This window comes from Buteo buteo, chromosome 8 (genome assembly GCF_964188355.1).
Source record: "Buteo buteo chromosome 8, bButBut1.hap1.1, whole genome shotgun sequence".
Classification (NCBI taxonomy): Eukaryota; Metazoa; Chordata; class Aves; order Accipitriformes; family Accipitridae; genus Buteo; species Buteo buteo.
In genome coordinates, this window is record NC_134178.1 from 37,247,491 (window position 1) to 37,274,697 (window position 27,207).

General features: G+C 39.1%; 1 protein-coding gene and 1 long non-coding RNA gene across 6 annotated transcripts in view; one reads left to right on the forward strand and one right to left on the reverse strand.

Moving 5' to 3' along the window:
• The first annotated feature begins 1,829 nt into the window (after nucleotides 1-1,829).
• On the forward strand, nucleotides 1,830-3,303 carry LOC142034100 (uncharacterized). Its single transcript, XR_012651443.1, has 3 exons — nucleotides 1,830-1,886; nucleotides 2,510-2,580; nucleotides 3,281-3,303. It is a non-coding gene; the product is annotated as an uncharacterized LOC142034100 (long non-coding RNA).
• A 5,901-nt stretch (nucleotides 3,304-9,204) lies between these two features.
• The window catches only part of ALCAM (activated leukocyte cell adhesion molecule), a 123,615-nt gene continuing 105,612 nt past the window's right edge, over nucleotides 9,205-27,207 (reverse strand). For 3 of the 5 annotated variants that reach the window (XM_075034150.1, XM_075034152.1, XM_075034151.1), the window contains exons 9-17: nucleotides 23,604-23,716; nucleotides 22,559-22,694; nucleotides 22,350-22,483; nucleotides 20,744-20,876; nucleotides 19,971-20,009; nucleotides 19,575-19,692; nucleotides 17,579-17,635; nucleotides 12,457-12,571; nucleotides 9,205-10,676 (exon numbers count right to left, since the gene is read on the reverse strand). In XM_075034150.1, the coding sequence (XP_074890251.1) occupies nucleotides 12,484-12,571; nucleotides 17,579-17,635; nucleotides 19,575-19,692; nucleotides 19,971-20,009; nucleotides 20,744-20,876; nucleotides 22,350-22,483; nucleotides 22,559-22,694; nucleotides 23,604-23,716 (818 nt within the window). In that variant the 3' untranslated portion in view covers nucleotides 9,205-10,676; nucleotides 12,457-12,483. Of the gene's footprint in view, nucleotides 10,677-12,456; nucleotides 12,572-17,578; nucleotides 17,636-19,574; nucleotides 19,693-19,970; nucleotides 20,010-20,743; nucleotides 20,877-22,345; nucleotides 22,484-22,558; nucleotides 22,695-23,603; nucleotides 23,717-27,207 lie in introns of all 5 variants that reach the window. The other 2 variants (XM_075034148.1, XM_075034149.1) reach the window with 2 other exon arrangements.

The following is a 27,207-nucleotide window of genomic DNA, read 5'->3' on the forward strand; positions in this document are numbered from 1 at the left end:
GCAGAATAGATTAGCTTCAGTCTGACGTTCTGCTTTCAATAAGAAATTGGTAATAAAATTATAGCGCCTGACTTCCTCGTGAGGCTCTGAACATGATACAGGGCTTTGAGACAATTGATAAATATTGTGCAATATGCCCTGGGACTTAGTCAACAACCAGGCAGAAGACTATCAAATCATTTAATTGCAATAAAAAAATAGTAATAAGGGAGGAGGGAAATCTTTGCCTTTAATGAATGAGCTAAAACGTGTATGTTTGGAAAAATCTGGTAGGTTGCTGTCGTTTGCCTGAGGTGGCCGCTCAGGAGGGCGGATGTCTCAGCTGAAGGGCCCTGAGCTCACTGTTGTACGAGGCTTTATTTTGCAGAATGTAGGAATATAAAAAATGGCTAAGTCATCACAGATTGCAGCCCAGTTCAGCCCCGGCTGAAAAAATTCTGAACAATTCTGAGAGTTGAACCTTTTTATTGGAAAGTGTTGAAGTAAGCAATGTCACCAACACCTTGTGAACAGGCTAATTACAGGCAAGAAGCAACTGCCAACATAACGTTACCTGGAATGGTAATGGAGTTTGGGTTTTTAGTGAGAACAGATTTTAGAAGAAAAGGAGAAAACAATTCTTGTAATTGTTTTGTTGAGCCTGGGTGCTTCCAGCCAGGGTGTAGAAATGGCTAGCAGATCTCCACATACTAAACTGTTGTCATTTTGCCATTCAAACCAGTGTCAGAGAAATTCAGCGTATCAACTGTTAAAACCATATTGTAAATGCCTAACATATTTAGAAATACAAATAACGCTTAGCTTACTTTTCTCCTCAGAATAGGATCCAGTGACAGTGTGATTAATTACAGGCTGTTCAGCATCAGTAGGGGAAAAGAAACCTATTAACGCTGCCTTGCTCTCCAGGTGCTGAGACTGTACTGGAAGGAAATGATCTCTGACGTGAGGGAAGACGGACTGCTAGTTCAAAATACAAAATTCCGCCTGCTCTCAAGAATGATTAGGGATCGGAAGGGTACGTTTGCGATGATTGCTTGATCTTTGTGGCTAATAAAGTTAACTGTCTACAGTCAACCCCCCGTTAATGTTAACTGTGGTATTGCACAGTGTACCTAAAACTTTCCCCTGGCCCAGATGTGTTCACGCGGGACACTTTCTCCCTCGGAGCACGCTCGCTCACACTAGTTCAGGCACCAGAAGTGTGAGGGGGTGAACATCGCGTTCTGCTCCAAGTAGTAAGCTCTGCTTCCACTGGTTACTTCAGGCACTGGTGCAACTTTGGATGCTCTCTCTACACAGTGCTTTGCTTTGCTGCATACTCGGTGTAGTTAACAATGCGCCGTCAATTTTATTTGGGGGGCAAGGGGATGGGAGCAAAACATTTCTGCTGCTTCTGAATTTCAGTGTTGTGGATTTAAATCAGCTCATTTTCTGTGCTACATTACAGCTAGGCTACCTCTGCCTATTGCACAAATGATTCATTTGGCCATGACCTCTATGGATTTTGTCCTCCCTCAGATCGCTTTCAGTTAACCTATGGGAGGGAGCAACATGTCCTGCTGGAATAGCAGGCCTTTTATTCTGAGGTCTCTGCAGGAAGCCTGCAGATTGTCCAAAGCGCACATCAAGGGCAATACTTTGTAATCCATCAGCTGAGAGAGAGCAGGATGGCGTATGCAAATGGAAACAATCTGGAAAAACAAGCTGCTGTCATGTGCACGCTCTTCATGTGGAAGATAGGAAAGTGCTTGTACTTAACTGGAACCAGATAGTGGTATCAAGTCTCAAGTAGAGTGATTTGTCTCAGAGGGCATGTAAACTAAAGGTAACCAGCGTGAACCAGGCAGCTGTAGGGGAGTTTGTCTTGCCAGGCCACCCTCAGTTAGGTAACTCTTGTCAGTAGTACCAGATGAAGCTAAGATTTCTGCAGTACTGATAACGAAAGCGCTGAATTTGGGTACAGATGTATCAGAATTGGGACTAATGAAGAAGTAATTAGAAGCAGATTGTTCATTTGAGAGGAGACTGGCTGGAGAAAAGGAGGTACAAGGGGAGCAAAAAGGTGGGTTCAGAAATGGAAAGGTGGAAAGTAAGATAAAGACTGGGTAAAGAAAAAAGGGGGGCAGATTTTTTGCAGTAAGAGTGTGAACTTTTAGAGACGGTAGCATAGCTGGCCCACTTATCCAAGGCCACCATGATGCCAGAGGGAACCCTTGGGGCAACTCGCTGGACTACCTGTCAGGTCTGTTTTGGAAAGACCCGGTGTAGGAGGGTAGAGCCAAGAGTGATAGCTTGCACCTTAATGTTTAATGGTCTGGGGAGAGAAAGGGGGCAGGCTTGTATTTCATAGTAGTTGTGTGTAGTTAATAGGATTTAACAGCGATAAACAGTAGCTTTGTAGCTGTGTGTAATAGCAATCAAAATAATGTAAATTGGTAACAGTAGTCTATTAGCTAATGAGGTTATTTGTTTTATTAATTATTAGTAATATGTTGACTAATCTATATAGTCCCTATCAGTTACGTCTCAAGCCTGCAATGTAAAGGAGGAGAGTCAGACCCTGAGGCAACAACCTAGCAGGTAATTCTTCTGAAACCGGACCTTGCATGACCGGGTCTGTCTAGAACCCAAGACAGTAAGGAAGTCCTGCAAACATATCTAAAAACCAATCTTGATTCCTCCCCTGCTTAGGCTGTCTTCCATAGTAGTCTGCAATCTTTTGAACTCTTCCTTAAGGTGACATATTTAATTTAAAAGCTCTTTTATTCTCAGTTGTAGCTCATTAGTTCCTACATGCTCAAAACTCTTTTGGTTTCTCACATGTCCTGGGAAATATGTAGCTTCCAGTTAGTTTCAGATTATGGTACTTGTTTTGGAGCGGGTTGCAAATTTTTACTTAGAACTTTATAAATCAGCTTTCCAAATCTGTTTGGATACTTTATAGCTGCTATTGCAGACAGCGTTTTTTTCTGGGTAGCCTGTTATTTTTCTTTCCTGTGAAATTTACAGATGTTGTTTTAGTTTCTTTTTGAGAAAATTCTCATTCCCAATTTAATTTTCTTGGGATCTTTTCTAATGATTCTTGGTCAGCTTTAATGTCTTGTGAGTAATTTCATTATTTGTTCCATCTCGGTTCCTGACAGTTTCTCACTTACCACCTTTGTCCTGCTGTGTTAGTTTTTGCATTAGCCAGAACGTAGTATTTTTCCCATGTGGATGAGCATCAGTAATGCATAACGGGTGTGCTATCTGTGATATCTTCACACCACATTCTCTTCAGGATGGTGGAAACAGAGAGGCTGTTCTCCCACTTAGAAATTCTCTCGCCTTTGCTGTTTAGTACAGCATGTTCACTGCTTCTTTGGGCATGTCTCTTCCACATGCCCAGCCAGCAACAAACAGCCATGCCTCTTATTTCAAGTGGATTTATTAGGGATGGTGAGTAATGCATTTTTATGCTGGATTTCTTATTATACACGTCTTGTGTCAAGATCTAGTTGGATGAAAGAACTGAGTGCATTAAAATATCATTTGAGAAGGATTTATTAGTTAATAATACCTTGAAATGCACTTGAATACTTCTCCTCATGTAAATTTATGTAAATGTTTTTGCATCGAAAGCTGAATTATTATAATAAAGGCAGTATTATGTATAGTGAGGAAGCTGAGCTGTTTGTGTTTGGTCACCATATCTCTTAGAGTTGAAGAGGCTCATCCTGTCCAGGCTGATTATTTTCACAGATCACGAGAAAGTTTTTTTTCTCAGTTAATATCTGAACTTTGAGTTGAATTGTACTGATTGGAGAAATGTTTAAAAAGTTCTCCTGGTACCTGCTGCTATGTTGAGGCTGGAATAGTGCTTCAACAAGTTCTGCTCCAGGTGCTTCTGCTGGTTCAGCCATTAGACCTTTCTTAAAACTTTGGAAGCAAATATATCCTGCTTAATGCAAACTCTCTGCATGCCTTCTGTAATGGTTAAAGTTGCTTGTCAACGTTTAAATCTCTGTCCTGCTGCAAATGGAAATAGATGGATTTGTTAATTTGTCGAATCTACCTCTGCCCTATACTATAGATTGCTGCCTCTCTGGAGCTAAATGAAGAGGTTTGATGGCTTTCTCTGTTGGAGCTAAAGGTGGCCACTAAGGGTAGCAGCTTCATAAAGGATAGGTTTGACTGCCTTGGGATCCAGATGCATTCTTGGTCATAGCTATTAGCACCTTTTAGCTAGTGTAAATGTGGAAAAGCATATACATAATGAGAGAGCAAATGTTTGAGTAAGCACTCCAGAGAGAGCAGCAGAGATTGCATTAGGATGGAGCACTGCATCTGTCTAAGGACTACATCCCTGGAGGGCAGTGACCACAGCAACAATCCCATTGCAGCTCCTTTTTTGTGCCCCCCCCCCCCCCCCCTTTTTTTTGGAAAGGTTTGCACTTGAAAAAGATTTAGCTGCCGCTAGAGATAATTTTTAGTGTGTTGTGCTTGTATTTACTGGCAATTTCACTCTTCCCTTCTCTCCCTCACCCCTTTTTTGAAAGACCAAACAATTGATTTTTCAGGCAGAGGCAGTGTAAAAGGAGGTGGTCCACCAATGTTACTTTCTTAAGAGCTTTTAGCCATTGCTGGCTTTTGTTGCCAAACTTGTAATTCTTATCCCTGCCTAAAAAATTTCAGTGAAAAAAATGCTTTTCTACTGTTGTTCCTGATACATTTTGGATTAGGAAAATGTGGGACCCGGCGCTGTGCAGAAGACACGCAGCAGACCCAGACTGCACTGCAAAATGGATTACTTCAAGGTACAGCAAGTGGGGGTTAGAAAGACATTGCACGTAGAATTGAAGCGACCTTATTCCGCACGCTGGTAATCTTGCTAACTCTAATTTTGTCAGAAAGTCTCTCTGATCTGATTTCCAGATCTTGTTTCTTTCTGTTTAGTAAGTGCAGTCACTTTGGCCAGTTGTGTTTGTTGTGTGTGTTTACTTTCTTAAATTCATGGAAATGAGTGTGATCTTTCTTTATTTGGAGTAATAAAAACAGAGAGAGCTTTTATATCAACATCACTGAAATTGAATTTGTGGAAATATTTTGTCTATGTGAGGTTTTATTTGATTCTTTAATTAATTTCATTTCCTGAATTTAGATTCAATTATGTTCTTCCTTTTAAATGTATTCTGTTGTCCATGCTAACTAGCTCTTCTTGTGACAGATGCAAATATTAATGAAATCTTGGATCTGGTGTGTAGAGATTATTGAACACTTACAACACAGTCTGAATTTGTATTTGCTTTCTAGCTCTGGAGAAAACAAATTGTCATCAGTGGTGTACCTATGTAGGTGATTACTTGCCTGCTCTGGTGAGAATCTCAGGGGGGAAAAAGGATTAGGATGATATGAGTTTGAGCTGAGAGAAGAATTGCTCCTGTTCTGGATTTGTAGTTGGCCTCTTTTAATATAAGCTTTATTATATAGAGTGTTTTTCTGAGTGAGGTTGAATGTAGGTTTCTATTGAAAGAGGGACTGCTTTTTCCTAGAAAAAGTAAATGGGGAGGAAATGTGGCAAAAGGAAATGACTGTATTTAAATAGAATTTAATCTGTTAATTCTTAGAGCAACAGGATGTTACTTTCTTCCCTCTGCTTTTTCAAGTCCAGGGCTCGGTAGCGTGCAATAAATTCTTGCATCACAACTACATGGACTGAAATATATGAAGAAAGAACACATCCTTTAACATAAGACTTGTGCTGGTGTTCCAGTACAAAGATTCCTAATGTTATTTATTTAACATTATTTCTAGTTGTATGAGTGATGGGAAAAGGGTTAGCCAAAAAAAAGAGTAGGCGACTTAGGCACATTAGTGCTATAGGTATGTTACGGTATTACAGTTGAGCCTTTGTAGTGTGGATTAGATTTTGTGCATTTTTTTTCAAATTGGGGAAACTCCAGGGGACTCCAGAACAATGGATACCAACGTGTAGAAGCCCAAGCATGGGAAGTTGGGTATATTTCTATTTTTATTCCTGTTTCACAGCCCATTTTATGTTTACAGTTGTGTTAAAGTGCTGGTATTTATCTCAAGGTGCTTTGGCATTTCTGAACTGTCGTACCCATAAGCAAATGATGGCGAGTGCAGCAGAGAATCAATCTATACGTGACAGGAGATGTGAAAACGAGCACTAGGACAGGGAACAGAGGACGATGGAAGCCTTACCTGTATCACCAGGTGGAACACGAGAACAGGCAAAACATCGGGGGGGGGGGGGGGGGGAGGCGGCAATGAGAGAGGTACAATACTGTTTTCTCGCTAAGGAACAAAATTTCCTAATAATTTGTCAGGCTCTGCCTTTTCAGGCTGAATTTCCTTACTACATCAAAGTGAATGCCTTGCTGCTAACAGAGTAAATGTCTCTATTTAGAATGTAAATGAGAAAAATGCATGAATTACGGGACATTTAAAGAATTGTGAGTGGCTGGGTGGACAGAGTTAGTCTGATTTTAAAAATTGACTTCGACGTAATTTGGTAATAAGCAATAAGCTTAGTTTCTGATGCTCTGATAATTTGAAATGTAGCGACTTGTCATTAAAAGTGTGTGCTGCATTACACAGGAAGCATCCACGGTTCAGGTGTGTGTGGTGGGTGGGTGGGTTGGTTTGTGCCTTGTCTTCCCCCGTTCCCTCCCCTCCTGCTGCGATAAGGGGGTGCCCCCGCTCCCTGGCAGACCACCGTGAGGGACGGCTGAAGTCACCCTTGCTCAGCACCGAATTATGCCGCTTGAGGATGCTACCCTCTTCCAGAAGAGTGTGGCTGCTCTTCAGGGGATAGGAGAAACACGTAACTAGAAGAAGTTATGTACCTCCTGCATTCCCTCCATCTTCTTCTGCCTGGAGGAGAAATCTGTTTGAAAAACCTGTATTGGGCAATTTGCGGAAGCAGACACCTGGATGGCAATGCATTCTTGTCAAAGCAAAACCCAGAAAACATTTGCACAGATGTGGTTGACACAGGGGGTCATGATCTCATTTCATATGTCACTGCTTAATCTTAGCGGAGATAATTACATACATATGGCTGTCTAAACATGAAGTCAACAGGAAGGTATCCAGCTACATGTGGTAGTACAAGTAAATCAGATTTAACTGCAACAGCCAGCAGCTGAGGATATTAGGTGAATATCGGATGTTCCCTGAAGAAATTTATCTTTAAAAAAAGACAACAAATTTACATTTATTCATTTTTTTGTCTGTCTTGATGGACTGCTACCACTATGGATAAAACTCACGTTAGTATCTCATAATGGTCAAGTAATAACTGATACAGAATTTAGAATTACTTATTTAGATCTGTATTTCAAAACATGACAGAATGAAAACTCTCTGTCCAGGAAAAGGTGTAACATATTGCCTAAACCATCTGTAGCGCTGCATTGATGTTGGCAAGTCATGGATACCATACAGACGATCGGGTGTGGATCATTTGTTTTACTGGCAAGCAGTCTGGTCGGCATTTAACACCAGCTAAGGCTCTGACCAGCTGCTGGCCCCAGCAGCGCAGTAGCTGTAGGTGCGGTAAAGCCCTAGAAGAGCGGCTGTTCTGTAGCACTCAGAACCAGTACAAAATGTCCCCGATGCTTTGCCTTTTGTTCTGTTGACCCTAACTATTTTTTTATTTTCTTTTTCCCCCCAGAAGGCCTCACCTTCTGGCTGCATCATTATCACATTTCTGTGTGAGTGCTTTAATAGCGGCTCATATCCACAGCAGTACAGCTAGTTTTGGTATTATTGCTTCTGGGGAGTTAGTTGCTTGGGAAGCCCGTGGGGTATTTTTGCACGCTGCTGCCTTTGCAGCATGCAGACAAACCTGTTGGTTTGTTCCAGCCTGAGTGGCGGTTTCCTGTACGGCCATGAACAGACACCACAAACTGTCTTAATTTCCCAACCTGAAAACCAGAGGGTCAGCTCTCCCGCTCACTCCCCGTTGTCACGCTTTTAAACCATTTGTGACCAGGGATTGTTTTTTCTTCCTGTGTGTAGTACGCTGCAGTTGAACTCCACAGGGGTGTACAAACCCAGCTTTGAACAGCCCCCCCCCCCAAGATTCATTACTAGGGTATTTTTTTAATGAGGTCACATGCGTGATCACCTTTCGGAAGGTCTTCTCCGAGCGAGGGCTTGCGCTCTCTAGGTCCTGAGCCTCTGGTCTCTGAGAAGACCCAGACCCCCCCCCCCGCCCCGAGCCCCCTGGGCTCCGAGGGACTTTTTGTCCCAGCCAGGCTCTGCGGGGGCTCACCTGCAGGTTTGAGAGTCGGCGACAGCGCGAGCCCTAGGGAAGCGCCCTCCCTCGTGCTCATACGTGTTCTTGCAAACTGAGATTTCAGACAAGCGAGTGAAGACATACTTCAGTTTTATTGTTGTTTAGGCATGGATAGAAACATTAATTCTTTTGCGGTCTTGGTTCTTGAAACGTGCCTATAGTGAACTCGGAGCAGTGAAAAACCCAGCTCCCAGGACTGATGATTTAAAGTGCATAGGAGATCTAGCAGAATGCCAAAAGGTGAGGAGCTGTTATTCCTTTTCGTAGCTGTGGAAGTCGAAGGACTTTTTTTTCTTCTCCTCTCCCCTGTATTCCCCAGACAGTGGTATGAAAATTTTCAGCCCTTCCCTATGCTTTCCCTTATGATCTTTGGAGGTTTCTTCTCTGTATTTAAGAACTATTTGTAGTGTTATAAACAAAGATAGGTGGTGTTTGCACACTCCTTCACAGCACTCTCTTACAACTTTACCTGTTTAGAGTCACGCCCACTGTGGGTTTCTTTTTTTTTTTAAAAATGTGTATCACTTGGCAGTGTTCTCGCACCAAAAGAAAAAGATATATTTGTATATAAAGTAACTTTTTTGTGTGTTCACGTTTTATTTTGGAAAAACAGGTGTTTAAAAATTTTAGAATTTTTTTAACAAAATTCTAAAAAGAAAAAAATCACAATATTTACAGAGATAACAGAATGGCTTAGCCATGCAAAACAAATTACTTTGGTTTTTTCCCCCATTTTACTTTGGTTTCAATATTGACCAAGATTATTATTATTTTTTTTCTTTTTGCCAAATAAAACAGTAACAAATCAAAGTTTAGAGGCATATAACAGGATTTCCCTCTAATATTTTATACAGCATAGAGTTTATAGGACATCTTATGTATTTAATCCATGCCAATGCACTACAGGAAGCTTTTATTAAGACATCAGTCACTACTGCCCAGACATTTAACATTTTACAAATTTACAAGTAACAGTGTTTTCTTCCCCCTAAATAATGCAAAAGTGGCAAAATACATTTCCTAACGTCCATCTTATTCTTTTATTTATTTATTTATTTTTGCCTACCAGTCTATAAAAACTTACTTTTTCCCTGGATATTTGTAAATGGAAACCTGATGTTCTGCTTACTCTACTGTTCCTCTCCATCAAAGCTGCCTGTTACTTTCTTCCAGAAACTAACCTGCATAAGTTGAAACTTCTCTCCCTTAAGTACAACTTTCTATTGGCCATTCACCCTAAAACATTTTCTTATCAGTACCATTCTAAAAATTCCCTCAAGCATTAAAACATGTTTATAAAGTTACAAACTTGAATGTAACTAAAGATACATAGACATTTCATTGTTACAATTATATGTACTGTTTGATAAATTAGGTACCAGTTAAAAACACTAAAATTATCTCAAGGTGCATTCAATATCTGTAGCATAGTTAACAAAAACACACAAAAAATATATATATTCTATTTTTGTGGAAAAAAAAATGCAGCTTTGATATGACCACTTTTTAAAAAAAGTTTCCAATTCTGACTGGTATCTTTTTGAAATGAAGAAAAGGTACAGTACTTTAAGGCAGCGGATAACATAAAGGAATTAAAATTAATCCAGAATTCCAGTTCCTTATCCTAATTCTAACATGAAAGACGACTGATAATATATCAATAAAATGTGTGTCTTGCTCTAGAAGATGATGATTATTAGCCACAGTCTACATAGGCTAGGAATTTTTCATTGTGTTCCTTGCTCAATACCCAGCTTCTCCGTGGAAACTCTTTATTCCCTTCCTGGCTGCTTAGCTTTGCACGATTTTTTAAATGTTCACTTCTATTAACAATTTAGTTTATTCTTGTCACAGCTGTCACCCTTCCTCTTTAGTGTGATTTCAAAGAATGAGAAAGGAGTTTGACATTTTCCTTTAAAACAATCTTACACTCTAGGTACTTGCTACAAAGCAGAGGCTTCACTGATAACAATCAGAATTAGACATGTACCTGCTCAAAGGGTGTCATAAAAACAATTGAAATAAAACCATTACACTATACATCAGATTAACAGCAACTCCCAGAACAAAGCCTTACAGTGTATAAAAATAGCTACGTAAAAAATTTACATAAAGGCAAACAAAAAGAAATCTTCAGTGCAGACATTTACAAAAAAATATTTCAAACAGAACACAACATGGTGACCTATTATCATGGCTGTTGCCAAAATTAGTTTGTGGGGTTTTTTTAGCTTGAGATAATTGTGTCTAAAATCCTTTGAAAACTTGGTAGTATGATCTGTTTAATACTTGAACCATGAATAGCTGTCACTTCTTTGTATATGTTTAAATACAATCCACGTTCATGCTTCAATTCTATATGTATTCTCTGAAAATATGAAAGACAAAGCCAGTTAAACATTTTAAAATATGTTAACCAACATAACTACTCAGTATCTAACCTTCAAATAAACAGCTACATGAATGGTACTTTCTTTCACGATAAGAATAGCTGCTGCAATATTGTTCTCAGTAAATCCAGTAAGTTTATCTGGTAAGTAATGGATTTATGTCCATTTCATTTATGTAGATCTACTGATCTGAAGAAATAAAATAATGAGTAAAAGATTGCCCTGAAGGCACAGGATGTTATTGAACTCCTATGTTCAATAAAGACCCCCGGCTAACTTCAGCTCCATCTAACCACCTCAATATTGCAGAAGGTACCAGGTCTGGAAAAAAAAATACAAACCAAGCCCGAACCAAAAAGATTAGAGAATATTCCCATAGAATTGCAGTAGAAATGCTGGGTATTTACACTGCAACTTTTTCAAAATACAAATTTACTTATTTTCCACTTTTAAATAATTCATAGGGCATAATTCTTGGTATTCCCAATTCCCTTTTCCAAACTAGTAAAACAGTGATATTGCTAGCAAAGTGCATACAGCAATGCTACATCTCTTTATATACTATATAATCACTCTCTATAATTCAGCGAATGCTTAAAATTTAGTGCAAAAATAGTGCCTTGTACTTTAAAATTTCAGACAATACTAACATATTGAAATTCTTAAGGAGAGCCGTCTTTATTTAAGTAAGAAACATTTTATCTAAATGTGAAATGTCATAATTCCACTATAGGCTTTAAAACCCTGCTACCTCAAGTAGGTATCCAATGCTATTTACTTAAGGCCACTGAAAATGAGGGCCGTCTACAGCTTTCCTGTTGAGGAACTCACGACGCAGCACCACTGAACATCTACTACTCTCATTTTTAAGAACAGTTGATGACTAACTCGGGAAACCTCTATATGGTTAGCTGGTTTCCACACTCTTGTGCTACTGCAGTGTTAATTTAAAATGGCCTTAGTTGGCCAGAAAAATGGTCTAAATCCCTACTTTAGGTACTAAGAGGAGAGATGCAGCAGTGGCATATATCTATATATGCAGCAGTGGTGTATATATATGTGAACAGCGGGTGGTGCTGTTGGTGTTTTGTAGTGCTCTGGTAATTCCTAACAGAACTTCTGCATATACCTAATTATTTATATACAGTTTATTTTATACAATGCCCAGCTGGGGAAACTTTCATACCTGTTACTAACTTAATATACAGTGTCTCTTTCCAGGATAAAATCGATAATAGTATAAGTATGTGAAGACTTGAGTACAAGAATGATTTTGTTTTCAGGAAAGTTTCATGCCTTTTGCGGTGATGATGAATAAAGCAAGCTGACCAAGGACTTGGAAACGATTGCTTTCAGTAAGGGAAGAAGGATCCTGTAAACATTTCAAGTCATAACTCAAAACATTCTAAACTATACCTAAACATACTCTTCATATACATACACATACACACACACACATGTATACCACAGCAATACATTATACTAATTTGTGTTTTCATTTCCCCACATATGTGGATTAAAATAAAGCCAAGTACTAAGTTATGTCTAAGTGTCAGGCTTTTTTAATATGTGCATATGCAGGTATGAATTCTCCACTGGCTTGGGGCTTGAGTGAGTCTGTCCTAATGCTACACCACTCGAAATCACTCCAGTGCCTAACCTCCGAAAGGTGAGCAACAGACTCCAAGCTACCACTGTGATCACTAGAGAGAAATGGTGGACAAAGAGATGTTAAATGCTGCAATACGAAACGCTTACCTGGAATGATGACTGACACATTTTCTCTTAAGTTTCAGATTTGTGATTGTTTTCTTCTAGTTTTTTGTTTTCTTCTATATTTCCAAGATCTTTGTCTACGTGTTTTGATGCTGTCCTATAATGCAAAAATAAGGTCATTTTTACACGTCTACAGCATTTTGTTCCATCCTCAGATTAACACCACTGTCTCCTCCCCTCTCAGTGAAACAGAAAACTCTTACAGTTCTGTTCTGAGCAGAGCAATAGGCTTGCATATGTCTGTAAACAGGCCAATAGCACCAGTTCCCCCACTGGCGTTAGTACCGCAGGAAGTATTACAGTAGGGCTGTGGATGTTTCATTTACTTCTTGAGGAATTCAGAATTATTCTGAGCTAGCAGATACTTAGTAAGGTTGAACCAGTTGTGCAGATCCATGTTTCTTGACAAATTAATTGTGTAGCTTGTTTCAATAAACAAGAGTTTGCTTTAAGGCGTACTAAAACGTTACAAGTGTGGCTAAGATATCTTGATCAACATAGCAATCTTTTGTGTACTTGTAGTAATTGACTTTCAGAGCCCGTGCCAAACGGAAGCTCTTCAAATGTGAAGAAATTAATGAAAATTCTGGCAACACTGAAAAAACCCCACTTGGGCTTCTAGATCTGTGCTAGCTATGACTGACAAGCTTCGGGTAAAGAAGAGATTGTGTAAATGTTTGAGGGGGGAAAAAAAAGAGGTATGCCTCATTTAAAATAGCAGGTCTTCCTTAAAGCGAGTAGTGGAGATGAATTAATGAGTTAAGTGCTTAGCTTAGCTTAGCACAATAAAACCACTACGCCATTCATTTAATGTGTGAGAAGCCTCGCGCTGTCTGCCAAGGTGAAAGATTCCTGCAGTGCTGCGATAACATTTTGAAGGCCGCAATTTTTAAAATGTAAATGGGCAAATGTGTTTGAGTGGGACAAAGTAAATCCCTTGTGTCAAAGCAGATTATCGTATAGGCATTTTCTCTACGGATAATTTGTTTTCCCTACAGAAGAGTAACGTCTGTTGTGACAGATTCATGCATATGCTCACCCTTGCTTCAGGGTAAAGACCCGTAGTGACACTGACTTGCAAAATACAATGAAGACACAGGTTAGCAAGATAGTGTGACATGTCACGCTGACACCATGCAGGTATGTACCTCCCAAGACCGCTGATCTGAATTTTTGGCTAGCGGAGTGTTTCTGTGCACATCCTCCATCTGAGCGAAGGCCGCTAGCAGTGGCTAAGCACTACGTGTGCCCTGAGTGGAAGTAGCCTTGAACAGGACTGCTAAGAGAGTACAGTTTAGTTCTTGTCTCAGAAGAGCTTCTGATGGGATGCAAACGCGCCCAACCCTCAGCACCTGTACAGGGGAGCGCTGCCAAAATGCTGCCCTCTGGGCTGCGGAGCCAGGGGGCACGGGATTCTGGGCCCCAAATCCCACAGGTTACACTGAATGGGACCGTTCTAAAATCCTTTGGGGTTTAGAGTAGGTTATTTCCTGCGTGGCTCTAAGTTTTAATGCTTCAAAGCTGCATTTACCTCTTACGAATGGTTTTAGAGTGCCTCTGTTATGTTTGTGTGGCTGACAGGAAGGTGTCTGTGCTGAAAACCTACTTACTGCCAAGAGCTGAACTCCTGGTTATTGCAGGCAAATTTGATTTTTAAAAAGCTGAGATTGTATCGCAAAAGTAACTTGTTCTACAGTGGTAAATTTCTATTGTGCAGTAACTTTCTACTTTTTTCTGGTATTCAAAACCTGAAACATGTGATGTGCACAGGAGAAAAGGATATGAGATGCAATGAAGAAGAAAATTCAGTGCTTTGGTAGAGATTGACCTTTTGCAATCTTAAGAACCTTTCACAAATATCTTTAATACTAGTAAAAAAGAAACAACCGCCCAAACAAATAAATCCTGTAAAAATTAAAAAACTTTTTTTTTTTAATTAAAAAAAAAAAAAAGAAGTTTGGTTTAGGTAGAGCACAGGATTTGGCTTGTCACATGGTTCATGACTCTTTTCCCTTAATGTCTTTCTTACAAAATTGGAGACAGTAGGGAAAGAGATGAAAAGCTGAAAGAATCTGGACTTGAGCAAAATTACCTGAGCTGAAATGAGTTGGAGGCAAGAAAGCAGTATCATGCACATCTGCCCTCATGTAACTGCTGACATCTGCTCTTGGAGACAAGAGAGGGGACTGGATAGACTATTGGCATGGCTCAGTGTGATCCTTTTTTTGGGCCTCTTATCAAGAGTTTTACAGTCGCCAAAGCAGACTGAATCTCACATGACCTGACACTTAACAGCAGAGGGAACTGTAACTAGCAGTACTGGTCTTTGATTAGGTTAAAATTATTCAATGACTAAACCTGGGAGATTCTGCAATGTGATCAGGTTTTGATTTTTAAAGTGTTCTATTTTAGTTCTGCATTCAGTGAAATTGTTTCCCTTGCTAAATGTCACCTCTATTTTCCTAAAGCCAAAATGCGTGAAAATGGGAGATTTAAAAGGCAGCACTCTGACTTTGAAAGAGGCAGGTGATCCAGAACTCTTTTGGAGGATGGTATATACCGCTTGCTTGAAATGAGAGCAGCAGCAGTTTTTCATGTCTGACAATCAGATGGATGTAGATTCTCAGTGCCTGAGACTGAAATACAGCAGTTTAATTCTGGTGGTTCGGTGATCGTGCTGACTTTTTTTTTTTTGTTGTTCCCCAAATACTGATCTCTAGGCAGATTCACCACCTCAGCACAAGCAATACTGCTGCCCTTTTTAGTGCTATCTAAATAGTGTTATTAAGAGACAGAAGAGTAATTTTGCACTGAGTTGCAGCAGTGTGATCCATTGGCAGTGCTCTGCCAACAGCAGAGGAGTAGGCGACCCTGGCATGGCACCAATCCTCAGGGCTCGACAGACGTGGCCTGGGTTTGTAACAGAGAAATGGCTCAAAACGTGGTTTCCATCGCTTCCTGAGGTGACTTGAGGCACAGGACGAATGGTCCTTTGCCAGCTTAACATTCAACAACAGTTGTTCCTTACTTTGTTGTGCATTAACTCCTGTCAGCTTGCTCTATTTGGAACTCAAGAGTGACTTCCTGATGATATCTGAGCAGCTGGGCAACGCGGTCCGAACGGACAGAAATATTCCCGAGGATTTGCCAAGAAGGGCAAGACAGCCCACTTTGCCCTGGCCATCTCACACACTTCAACATTATCTACAGCTCCACAAACAATGCCCACACCTTAGCATGCTCTGGCCATGTTGTTCTGAAGAGTGAGAAGTTGGTTGTATGAAGGAGTTTACTTATGTCTCTCAACTGTTTGTTTTTTTTTTTTAAATTCATTTGTAAAACATGGATCATTCTGAGCTCTTGCTACAATAACGACTCGTATTTTACATTTATCTATGCTTGCTCTTCAGGAAAATAATTATCCTCAGGGAATCCTCATCAAAATCTCTCTGTAAGTAGTACCAAAGTGAGATTTTTAGTTTTCTTCGGAGTGTGCTTGTCTGCTGAGGGGCTGTTGTTTTCATGGATTTTGTTTAGATACGTTCATAGCATTTTTTTAATATAAAGACAGTTTTCCATCTCAATTATTTTGCCTGCTGTAGTGTAAACACAGACTGCATATCGATGACCCAGAAATTGTGGTTGGGTTTGAATTTCTGATTTCTTTTAATCTCACAAGTCTAGGCCTTACCCTCAACACTATTTAAGGAAGGAAAGCCACCGTGCTCTTTGTCCTTGTTACCCGGGCTTGCGATAGTGATTGATAGGTAAGAGAAAACACATCAGTGTAGTTCTGGGTGCTGAGGCAAGAGCCACGAATTTCACTGAAGCTTCCATTACTTTTGAAAGGCATGTTAGACACTAAACTGCACTGTTGCAAAAGACTTTCTAGGAGGTAACAGTCTTATACATCCAAATCTGGATTATCTGCAACCTCTTTCTATTTACCCCAATCTTGCATTCCACTTCCTCCAATTATGTTCAAATGTCCATCAGTAGGAAAAAAGGCAGAGATACCAGAAAAATATTCCAGTCATCAAGAAATGAGTGACTATTTTTAAATTTGTGCCGCTTTTATAGAAGATTTGTGAGATGAACTGACACTTTCAGAGATATTTGTAACTTTGTCTTCTGTCTGGGAGGGAGTTGCATGAAAAAAAATACAAATCCTGAGTCTTGTTCAAAACATACAGCAAGTGTCCTACATACTTGGCCTGCCACATTTGGATTCATATGCTTATTTCTCATAAAGTATCAGAAAAGCAGAATTGTTATGCTTCAAGTGTTCAGTTTCAGAGATACTAGTAATATTCTTGATTACTGTGACCTAAGAAGAATTTCAAGAGTTTGGTGTGCTCTGAGTATGAACAATCTTAAGACTGCTGCTGTGCTTCAATTTGCCCAGCTGAGTTTTCCTTCACTGCATTTTAAACCACTTTAACCTTGATCTAGCCTCATGTGACTTGAGATTTGTGCACCTCCAAACCCAAGGAGCAAAAATGGGACAAAACTTCCGTACCTAGAGAACAGGGACACAGGGTGCTGGGTGCATTATTTTCTTTCTAAACCTTTAATTTCTGCTGTACTCTCAGCTGTTTCTGGCAAGGTGAAAATTTCATCTATGAAGGATTTACTGAAGATGGGTGTCCTAGAATCACTCAACTGAGGTCTGACAGAAAAATTTTAGAAATATTCTGATGTGCTAAGTTATATTCTGTTTGGTGCAAATTAGTTTAAAAATATCCTTTTTGGAAAAAGGAGAAAGCGGTAGAAAACAAGTCTTTGGCCTTCTGCTCAGATGAAGGAGAAACATGGCATGCTGGGGTAGGTAGCCTCAACTCTTTATTCAAGAGGGGCTTGTTGCAGGATGTGGAATACAGATGAGTCCCTGATTTATGGGATAATATTCATAGTGAAAAGAATATGTGGCAGTAATCAGCTTTTGCATCAAGTGGAGCTGAGGCAGTGAATAACTATGTAAGTGACTTATTGTGAATATATTCCAAGGCTACAAATATAATTCCTACTTAGTGTGGATGACAAGACAATAGAAGATTATACAAACCACAACACCAATAATGAAAAAAAGTAATGTTTTTCTTGCCTCGGCAGACTTGGAAAGTTCTGTGCTGCTGCCTTCTCAGACTTTCCTTTGGCGTCACTTTGGGGATAGAGATTAGGTGAGTTACTGTTCAAGAGTGGGTTCAAAAAATAACTACTAACTGTTGGCCTGTATGGAGATGGAGGGGTTGTGATTAGACACAGGTTGTGTCTCAAGGTGTAAGGTGCTTTTTGCAAGGTCTACTTTGATTTCTAGGCTATAATTCGTAATGAAAACTTTGTCAGAATGAGTACTGACACTGCTTGCTCTTGCAACTATGGCATGCAGAAAGCAGGGAGGATAACAACAGATCAACTTAAATATAAGCTGAGAACAGAAGATTGTCAGTGATGATGCATCAGTTAAGGGTTTCAGAGGCCAGCAACCATGTATCAAATATGGAGACTACTATTTAACTATAAAGGGATTTTTATTTTGTTCCCAGTGAACCTGTCTAATCAAGTCTAGCTCTAATTTTTACTCGAAGCTTGTAGAAGAGAGGTTGAACATGAGGAAAAGAAGTGCTGTCCATTTAGAATATGCTGTATCCTATCTTTGAAGCTGAAAAAGTTATCTTAAGTAAGCAAAGGACATGCTATATATTCTATGATTCTTGTTAGCTCCCCCCATGCTACATAATGGTACAAAAAAAGATACTTTACCTTCTCTGCCCTCCTTATACCCAAACCACCTCTTCCAAAAAAACTCAAACCAGTGAACCACATTTTCATGATTCCACATTCTCATATTCAAAAAGGAGAGACAAAAGAAAATTATTCTAGACATTATTATACTAGTAGCAAAGTGTGGGAAGAAGAGCTCAACTTTATTATGACTTTTTAATTTCTACCAGAAAAAGCATAAGCTTTGCAAAAAATATTTTTTTTTTCCCCTGTTTAATATTTGAGAGTGGTTCTGTGCTTGGGTAATTTATAGCAATTCTTTATTTGAAAAACTTCCAAAACCTACTCAGTTATGGCTCTAGTAAAATCCTTATGTATTATCCCAAAAAGAGTATTTTCAAGCAGATGGAGAATTCCTTGTTGTACTTTCACATCAGTGAAAACACATTTGTTCATAGTAAAAGCCCACTGGTATATTTTAGATCTCATTTGATCTAATTTTAATGAAAGGTCATAGAAAGAACAACTGAACTTTAAGATTGCTTCTATACCTGTACTGATTTGTGCATGTTATGCACCTTAATCTTCCCTGTTAAGAAGCAGCGTAAGGAACCCTTCAGAGAGCAAGCCTGCCCTCAGGTCTCCCTGGAGGCAAATGTGTAAGGCCAAATGACATACATTCATGGCCATCTTTAAAAGGATGGAGAAACATGGTTACTTTTTGAGATCCTGTTTATTTTCTAAAAGTGAGCCTGTGTGATAGTGAAGAAACTTGAAAGCAAGCAGGCCTCACCGGTAAATCCTGTTCTATGCCTAGGATGGCTAAAACGTACTAATTTGGATGATAGCTTCTAGATTTTTAGCAACACAAGGTCTATCTTTACCGACTTTACTTCAGAGATCTCAGAGTATGTATGAACAAATGAATTAAGGATCTCTCTTCTCCCTGAGATGGTTTAGACTTACTCTGTAATTTATTCCTTTTTTAAAGCAAACGAGCAACCCAACTTCTAAATGAGGACAGTTTCTAGTACCAGTAAAGCCACACAGAGGTAACATCCCACCATTAAGTATCAGGTACTGTATTTAAATGCAAGAATCGGCACAGACTTGGCTGTCAGGACAGAGAACCTCATTACAAGTGATGATCTATGAAAAGTCTTGGAACACCACCTCCAGGAGATGAGTCCTGTTAAGCATTAGGACAAGCCGATCAGAAGTACCAAGTTTCCTTTCTCTGTTAAATGCACATGCTGTAACAACTTTTCCCTACTCAGGCTACTGGAATGCTGCAGGAAGGAAAACAGGTAAACATACATTTCTGCTTATCGTTATTCTTTTTTCTATTTAGTATCAAGTTTTCCATAAATTCTTACTTTGATTTCTTCACATAGAGCCAGTAGACAACACCTGCAACCAGAGCAGCCAGCAGAAGACCGACTACAATCCCCACTATTAGCTTTGCCTGGTCATTAACCTTTTCGCTATTGTCATCTGAAGCAAAGAAGAAAAGTTAATGAGGTGACCTATGATAAAGAATTTCCGTCAGAAACAAGAAAAGGGGTCAGAAAGTCAAAATTTATAAAAAGTAGGCGTTGTTCTTAAAAACACATTTAAAGCTTCAAGAAAGTCACATTCTTAGTCAATCACGGCACCAGCTATTTCAAATCAAGTCCAAATTTGACAGACTGTGGAAATTGTTCAGTGACACAACATAGGTCTTGAACTGTGACAATCAACAGAGAGTTATGGAGACAGAAAAGCATACATACCATTTCTATCCTCTGGCTCATCGTATTCTGGAATACTTACTGAAACGAATAATGTTAAAATTAAATTAAAATGTGTTACACCTGAATATCACCTTTAACTGCCTGTTTACAGCAATGACAGAAACACTGAAACTTAATGCAGTGTTTGCCAAACAACAAGGCAACTAATCTTATCTTTAAGCAGAAGTATTTCCTTTGTAACTATAATATATCGAATTGAAGAATCTTATTCAAAACCTGTAATATTAATCTCAGAAATATTTCTGACTCAGTATTTCTGTGCTTCTCTTTCACAAACTGTAGCTCCTCACCACCTTTTGTCACTGAAAAGTGATGTTTGATTAAAGCCCAGTATGGCTGATTTCTGCTCTGAGTCAAGTCATACCAGTAATAATAAACTGGAATTTGGGGGACTAAAAGATGATGTTAATTTAGTAATAAATACTTTTGTCTCATAACTAATGTATTACTTTGCAATATTTTTGTAATATCATGTTGTAATGTTATTTTGTAATATTATTTACTTTTATAAATAACATATTGCATACATGAGATAGTCTTCATGACTCTCTTGGCTAGCTAAGTGACTTCATCCAGAAAGCCATCAATGTACTACTGATCCAGAGTGGATTTACAATTGCTTGACTTACTTAAGACAAAAAGGTTAAATATCTTAGTATCAAAGTTACTGTGCAGACCTACTCTTCATATGAATGTGAAGCATGGGTACTTTACATGACACTATAAGGAAATGGTCTTTAGAAGACACTCACTAGCAGAGACGTTCAGGGAGGTCACAGTCCTTTCTAGCTGATTTTCTGCAATGCAAGTTAAAGTCACGTTTTCCTCAGGAGCAATTACAATTTTACTGGAAAATTTTCCATTAACATATTTGGTCTCCTCTGTCTGAAAAGGTAAAAAATGAAGATTAGTATCCTTGAAAAATACAAAGAACAATACACGCATTACCTGTATTACACATTGAAAATGTTCAGAGGGAAATAACTTTCAACTAATATTTCAATTTTAGCAACAGAAATAATGGATTATTTTATTAAATGGTAATGTGAACATTTGCAAGAAAACACTTTGGCCAAGATATCCAGTCATAGCTACAGTTAGTATAGTGTGCACTGTAAGCCCACTGATAAAGAGGCATTTTTGAGACAGTTAACTACATTCTGTATTTGCTTTTGTTTCTTCTGACTATTTAAAAAATATTCCAAGTGACAAAATTCTTAAAGAAAAACCCCAAACCAAACTCCTAAGGTGTCATTTCTTTCCATCTCGCTGTTTTTCATTTATGTCTTTATAAGGAAAATAATCACTGTAAGTTTCCCACTTTCTAGCTTTTCAAGTTGTTTCTACACTAAGCATTATTTTGCCAAGCTACATGTATTTAGTAATACCTGCAGTATCTGTAATAAGTGATGTGAAGTTTTTCCTTAAATTTGCTGTACATCATTCTTAGATTAATACAATGTCCAGAGAAAATTATTTTCAATCATTTGTATGGCTTCAAGACAATTCCTGCCCTGTAGCTTCAAGTAAATGGACAAATTTTGACAGCTATACATAATTTCTGTAGGATTGAAGCAAAACCTAATGGAGTAATGAAATCTACAGGAGCACTGTGCACTGTACTTCCAGTCTCTGACTGCTTGTATAGATGTCTCATTTATTTTTCCTGCCAAGGCAAAATGTGGCAATGCTTTGCATGTGATTTGGTAACCAATATGAAAATACTTCAGTTTTCTTATTTTCCAGGTATTTTTCCTGCTGCATATTGGTACTCTTTATTTCTCCCCAAGGATGACTGCATTATGGTTCTGTTTCCAGTGAGAAACAACAGGTATAACCATATAAAAACAACTATAAAAATCAGGATAAAACCTGCAAAGTCCATAAGGAACTATATTGACTGGATTTTCTGACTTGTACTTGCCACATTTCATTACATTTCACCCAGTTAATGCCTATATTGAGTACCCATTTGCTTTCTAATGTAAGTTCTATAGTTCCATCATTATTTATAAATTCTTTATGCAATGGCAAAATCACCACATTATCCAGATAAGACAACTAAGTACCTTCACTTAAAAATGCATATTTCATTTGTAACCTTTTCTTTTTCTTTCCAGCTTCGTCTTGTAGCCAGCAGACCTTCCCTGCCATCACCTGCTCCACTCAAAAGACCTTTATCATCAGAAATCATCCATGAAAGTATCACGTAGCTACAGCTACCACTTAACCTTCTCTTCGATAAACGAAATACACTTAGTTTCTTCAATCTCAGTACCTGGAAAATGTTCCTTTATTTTAAATTGTACCTCCTATGTACTATCTGTTAGTGAATAAAGTAATAAGAAATATACTTGCCTTATTTATGATGCTTCCACTACCAGTAACTGTCCATTGCACTGCTGGTTTGGGGAAACCTTCCACATGGCAGACAATGGTTTTAGACATTTTATTTGTGTTGGTTTTCTTTGTCATTTTGATTTGAGGTTTTCCTACAAGAACAATATTACAGTAAACCATTTTGTTTGAAAAGGACGATTAATAATCATAGCTACCTGCTCCCTTACCTTCCACAATAAGTTTAAGCGTCTTTCTTTTCTTTAACCCTTCTACCTCCTGTAGAGTAGTTTCGCAGATGTAGTTTCCAGCATCTTGATACTGAAGACTTGAAAATGATGGACTTGTTTGCATTCGGGTATTGTCCTGATAAAGTAAGGAGTTCATCTCTGTGAATTCTAACTCAGAATACATTAACCTCTAAATTACAAATGTGACTACTATCAATAGAATTTTTCTCATGCTTTGGTAGATTAGAGCCTTACTCTTAAAGTGTTCCCCCATTAATAAATAACTACATTTGAGTAGCTGACAGCAACATAAGAGCATGAAAAGTGGAAACTACTGGGGATTTATAAAAGCCACCTCCCTTCTTCTTGAACAACTTTGCTTTCAAATCAAGGGCATAGATGGGATCAATTACTAGTTCTGAGCTTTTCTAGTAGGCTGGCCAAAACCAATAGTGGTACAAACCGTTTGAGACACAGACAACTCTCCTCTAGGCCAGGCTTATGAAATGAACATATGCTACTAAACAACCATCAGGTAATGATTATTTTTAGTTTCCAGCAGTATGGGTTTAATTTAAACCCACCATCTATGATAGCTCCCTTTTCCACCAGCCACTGACCATCAGTTGCTAACATCTAATCTCTCAACCTGCTTTGCCCTTTTATTACATTTATTGGAACCAGGACCAAGCTTGCCTCTGAGAAAACAATTATTAATGAATCCAAATTCCTCCAACTGAGCTTTCCTTCTTAGAGGGACCTGATTCTCAAAGGGCCTTGTATAGACCATTTCAAAAAAGTTGTATTTGTGTTACAGTAGACATTACTGCTCTCCATTTGAAAACTGAGCCAATAATTACAGTAACTGATTGTCAGTCATCAGCTTGAGTCAGTAGCTCTCATTTTAGCCATATGTGTAAGACCCATTTTAACAATATTCTTTAAAAAGCCCAATGAACGGCTTCCTTCCAAAACTCTGAAGTAGCTAGCAGTGATATGAAGAGGTGAATACTCAGATGAAGTGTGAAGTAGATGCATTACTGACCTTTATCCAAAACACAGTTGCATTTCTACTAGAAGAAATCGTGCACGACACAGGCAGGGCCTCTCCAATCTGTTTTGTGACTTCTCCGCTAGGAGTAAGCTGCAAATCCAAATCTGGGATAGAAAGAACATTTGTCAGAAGCTAATCTCGAAAAGCCTGGCCTATTTCAAAGGCTTACCAAGGAAAGAAAATGTGACTAATTGCACTCATTAAATTCAAGATTTCATTTCTTCAATAAAATCTAAGTCAATTTTACAAGTGAGGGAGAAGAGAGAATTATTCTAAAATAGGCATTGCAGAACATTCACATTTTTGCTGTAATTATAGGCTAAAAGGAAAAGCAAAAACTCACTAATCACTAGACAAATAGATACATTTTTTTCACCTTGTACTGCTGAAAGAATGACAGAGGAGGTACAAGAAGCTGAAGGAGTACTTCACATAGCGGTATGTGCCTCTTGAAAGGGGAAGCACAGACTGCTGTGAGGGTAGCTCACTACGGCCCAGGCAGAAATGTTATCTTCAGGGGAGGACTCATGCAGGTGAGGACAGATCAACCTAAATAGTAAGTAAGTGTGGAGAAGAGGATCGGAGGACAAGGGGTAACTTTCTCGAATCTGGTAAAATAAGTTGATTTTTATCCTCAGCATCTGGAGAGGATGAGGATGGTAAATACAGGGTGCAAGAGACATGATACAGACTGAAGGGGTGAGGAGTCTGAATTACAGGGTTGGGGGGGGGGGCGCACATGACGCCCTTTGATTTATTTGTTTTCATTTGTAACTTAAAAAGCTGTGTAACTCTGAGTCCAAGCTTTGCCTGACCTGTTTCAACTCTGGGGAAATTGCAGTCAGCGATAGCTGTGTTTGACACAAGGCAAGGTGAGAGCCAGTAAATGAAAGACCAGGAAACACTGCTCTAGATTTTTCTTAGTATATGGATTTGGCGGGCTAGTGATTTCTTTTTAAAAAAAAAAATAATCCTACACTGGAAAAAAAGCAGAGTTTGCCAAGCTAAACCTCTATGTTGCTTCCCCTCCCCTCTCAGTGCCTTGCTTGTAAGCCAAGTTGTCTGGTCAAATGACTTATCACAGATGTGTGCGCACACACACTCTCTCAAATGGCAAGCACACATGATTTCATCATGAATATAGTACTTGCTGGAAGAGGACTGCAAAACATCCTTTTGGCTTTTAAGCAGAGTTTAAAAAAAGCTGGAGGCAAAATCACAGTTGGTAGAGGAAAGGGAAAACAGTGAATTTAGCTACTGGCTTCATTCAGTGGTTGCCCTGGGAACACCACTGCAATTAAAGGCCAAACTTCAGGGTCCATCCTGTACTATTAGGCTGTGTTACGACTCTAAGGCCTAGTCCGAGAGGTCACAAGAACTGTACTTTCATCTGTGCATGAGTAAAGCAAAGATCTTACTGAAGAGATAAAATGGCATTGTATTTCTGTATTCCTATGGGGATTTCTCCCCCTGCCTCCCCAAACTAGTAAATGCAGCCAAACTAACAAGATTCTCCAGATCTTACCATTGCTTCCACAAGAAAAAAAAAGAAATAATAAAAAGGACAAGATTCCGCCAGTGAGCATTTATCTAGAGATTCGGATGTTGTATGGGATGTGTTTCTTCTTGCTCTGTTACTCTTGAGCACATACTACCAAGGCAGAGGGGTGGTTGAAGAAAAAGCTAAGATTTTTTTTTTTTTCCCTCTCAAGGTGACTTTCCTTCAACATGTACTTAAACCTTTTGGTTTTTGAAGCAAGATAGCACCTCAAACCCAAGACATCACTGAAGACCATACAGGAAGGATTCCTCTCACATACGCCACAGGAAGCAGAAACTCATTAAATTTTTGGCCTTCATCTCAGACAAGACTGACACTGAGCCCAGAGCAATCCCTCAACCCAGTCTTCCTCCAGGGTAGCATGCCTGCACCCTCCCCCCTTTTTGTGGTATAACTGAGACTACAATCCCTCTCACACAGTGGTCTTGGTTGCTGTAGAAGTTCAGGAAAATTTACAGTGTGTGAGATGAACTGCATAGCTCAGAGGAGTATTTGTAAGGTGATTTACAAGCAAGTACAGAATTAAGCTACCGTTTAACATAGGATCCCCTGTAGAAACTCTACATAGAGCAATTTGATTTGGATTAATATTCTGCCAGTTTATCTGTAGGGTCCACAAAGAAATGCGATGTAGATACTTTTACTTTTCAACTAATGTCCTCCATTAGTAAATAATCTCTCCTTAGTATCAAGTATGAGGAGAAAATATTTCTTGCATACAGAAGACTGTCAAAATTAATTTTCTTTGCCACTGAAAGAAAAGCTTTGTTGCAAGAATTTTCCATACGTTTCCTGTTTGGCTTTGAAATGTTCTTCATAAACAAACTTCTCATGAGGCGCCATTTTCAATATATGGTAGCTCTTCATGTGGTCTCACTTGAAGTCTTGCGTTGATTTCAGTGCTGTCTTTGCATACCAAGTGGCACAGGGAAGAGACTAAGAGCGCGTTCTGCATGTATTGCCACATCACGTGAGAGAGGTATGGAATTAATTTGGGGAAGATTGGAGCAAACATTTCCATTGTGAAAGTATTGCACATATAGGAGAGGCTCCCAGCATTTAAAGGAGGTCTCCAATGGAAAACTGTGCTACAACTGGGAAAACTATGCACAGCATTTGCCTGTAGTCTGAACTCCCCAAATATTCTAGCAGACAACCAGAAACTTCACCTAGTATACTGAGAATAGATTTTTTCCATGTAACATTCAAAAGGTGATCTCACCTGTATTTCCAATGAGACTGTAGCACAAGAAAAGACTATAAAAAATACCTATGGAGAAACACAAATGCTAAATTTCTACAACCTTTAATTTACTGGAAGGTTTGCAAACCTATTTCCCCAGAAAACACATTCTAGCAGAAAGCAAAGCATCACTAAGAAGAAGTTCCACAGCCCTACTCCATACTGGGTTTTACATGCAGAAACAATTCTAGCAAGAGAGAAAGAAAAGGGACTGTGGGCTGAAACAGTCACCAGCTTCTTCCTAGCTGAGGGAAGGTACACGTGTCAGGTGCTTTCCCTGCCCCGCACAGGGCATGCTTCTGTAGCCATGTAAGTGGTCGCAAACAAGTTTTGCCCCAGCCCCCTTCTTTTTCCTTCCTAGCCTCTGCCAGTTTTGCTCATCTGATCCTGGGCAAACTCACTCAAGGAACAGAGCTGGCAAAAAATTAACAACGTAGTGTAAAAAAACCCAAGCGCACAACACAAATCCTGTTCTGTTGCTCCCTCTGTTGAGGGACAAATCACACCAACCGCAAGCACACAGTTCTGCTGGACTTTAAACTAGGACCTTGCTGCACAGATCCTGCACCTGCTCTGAGGGGCAAGAGCTCAGGTTCTCCAGTTTGTCCCTTATGTTCTGTTGGTAAGGAAGGGACTCTTTCTCCCCTCTCAATTTGCTTTATAAATAAAGTATTTCCCTAAACTTTATGGGTAACTCGGATGCTTTAATGTCAATTTTCAGCTTTCTGTGAATCTCATAATTTACATTCATCTTGGAAAAAAAGAGCTTGGTATTGAGCCAGAATATTTTG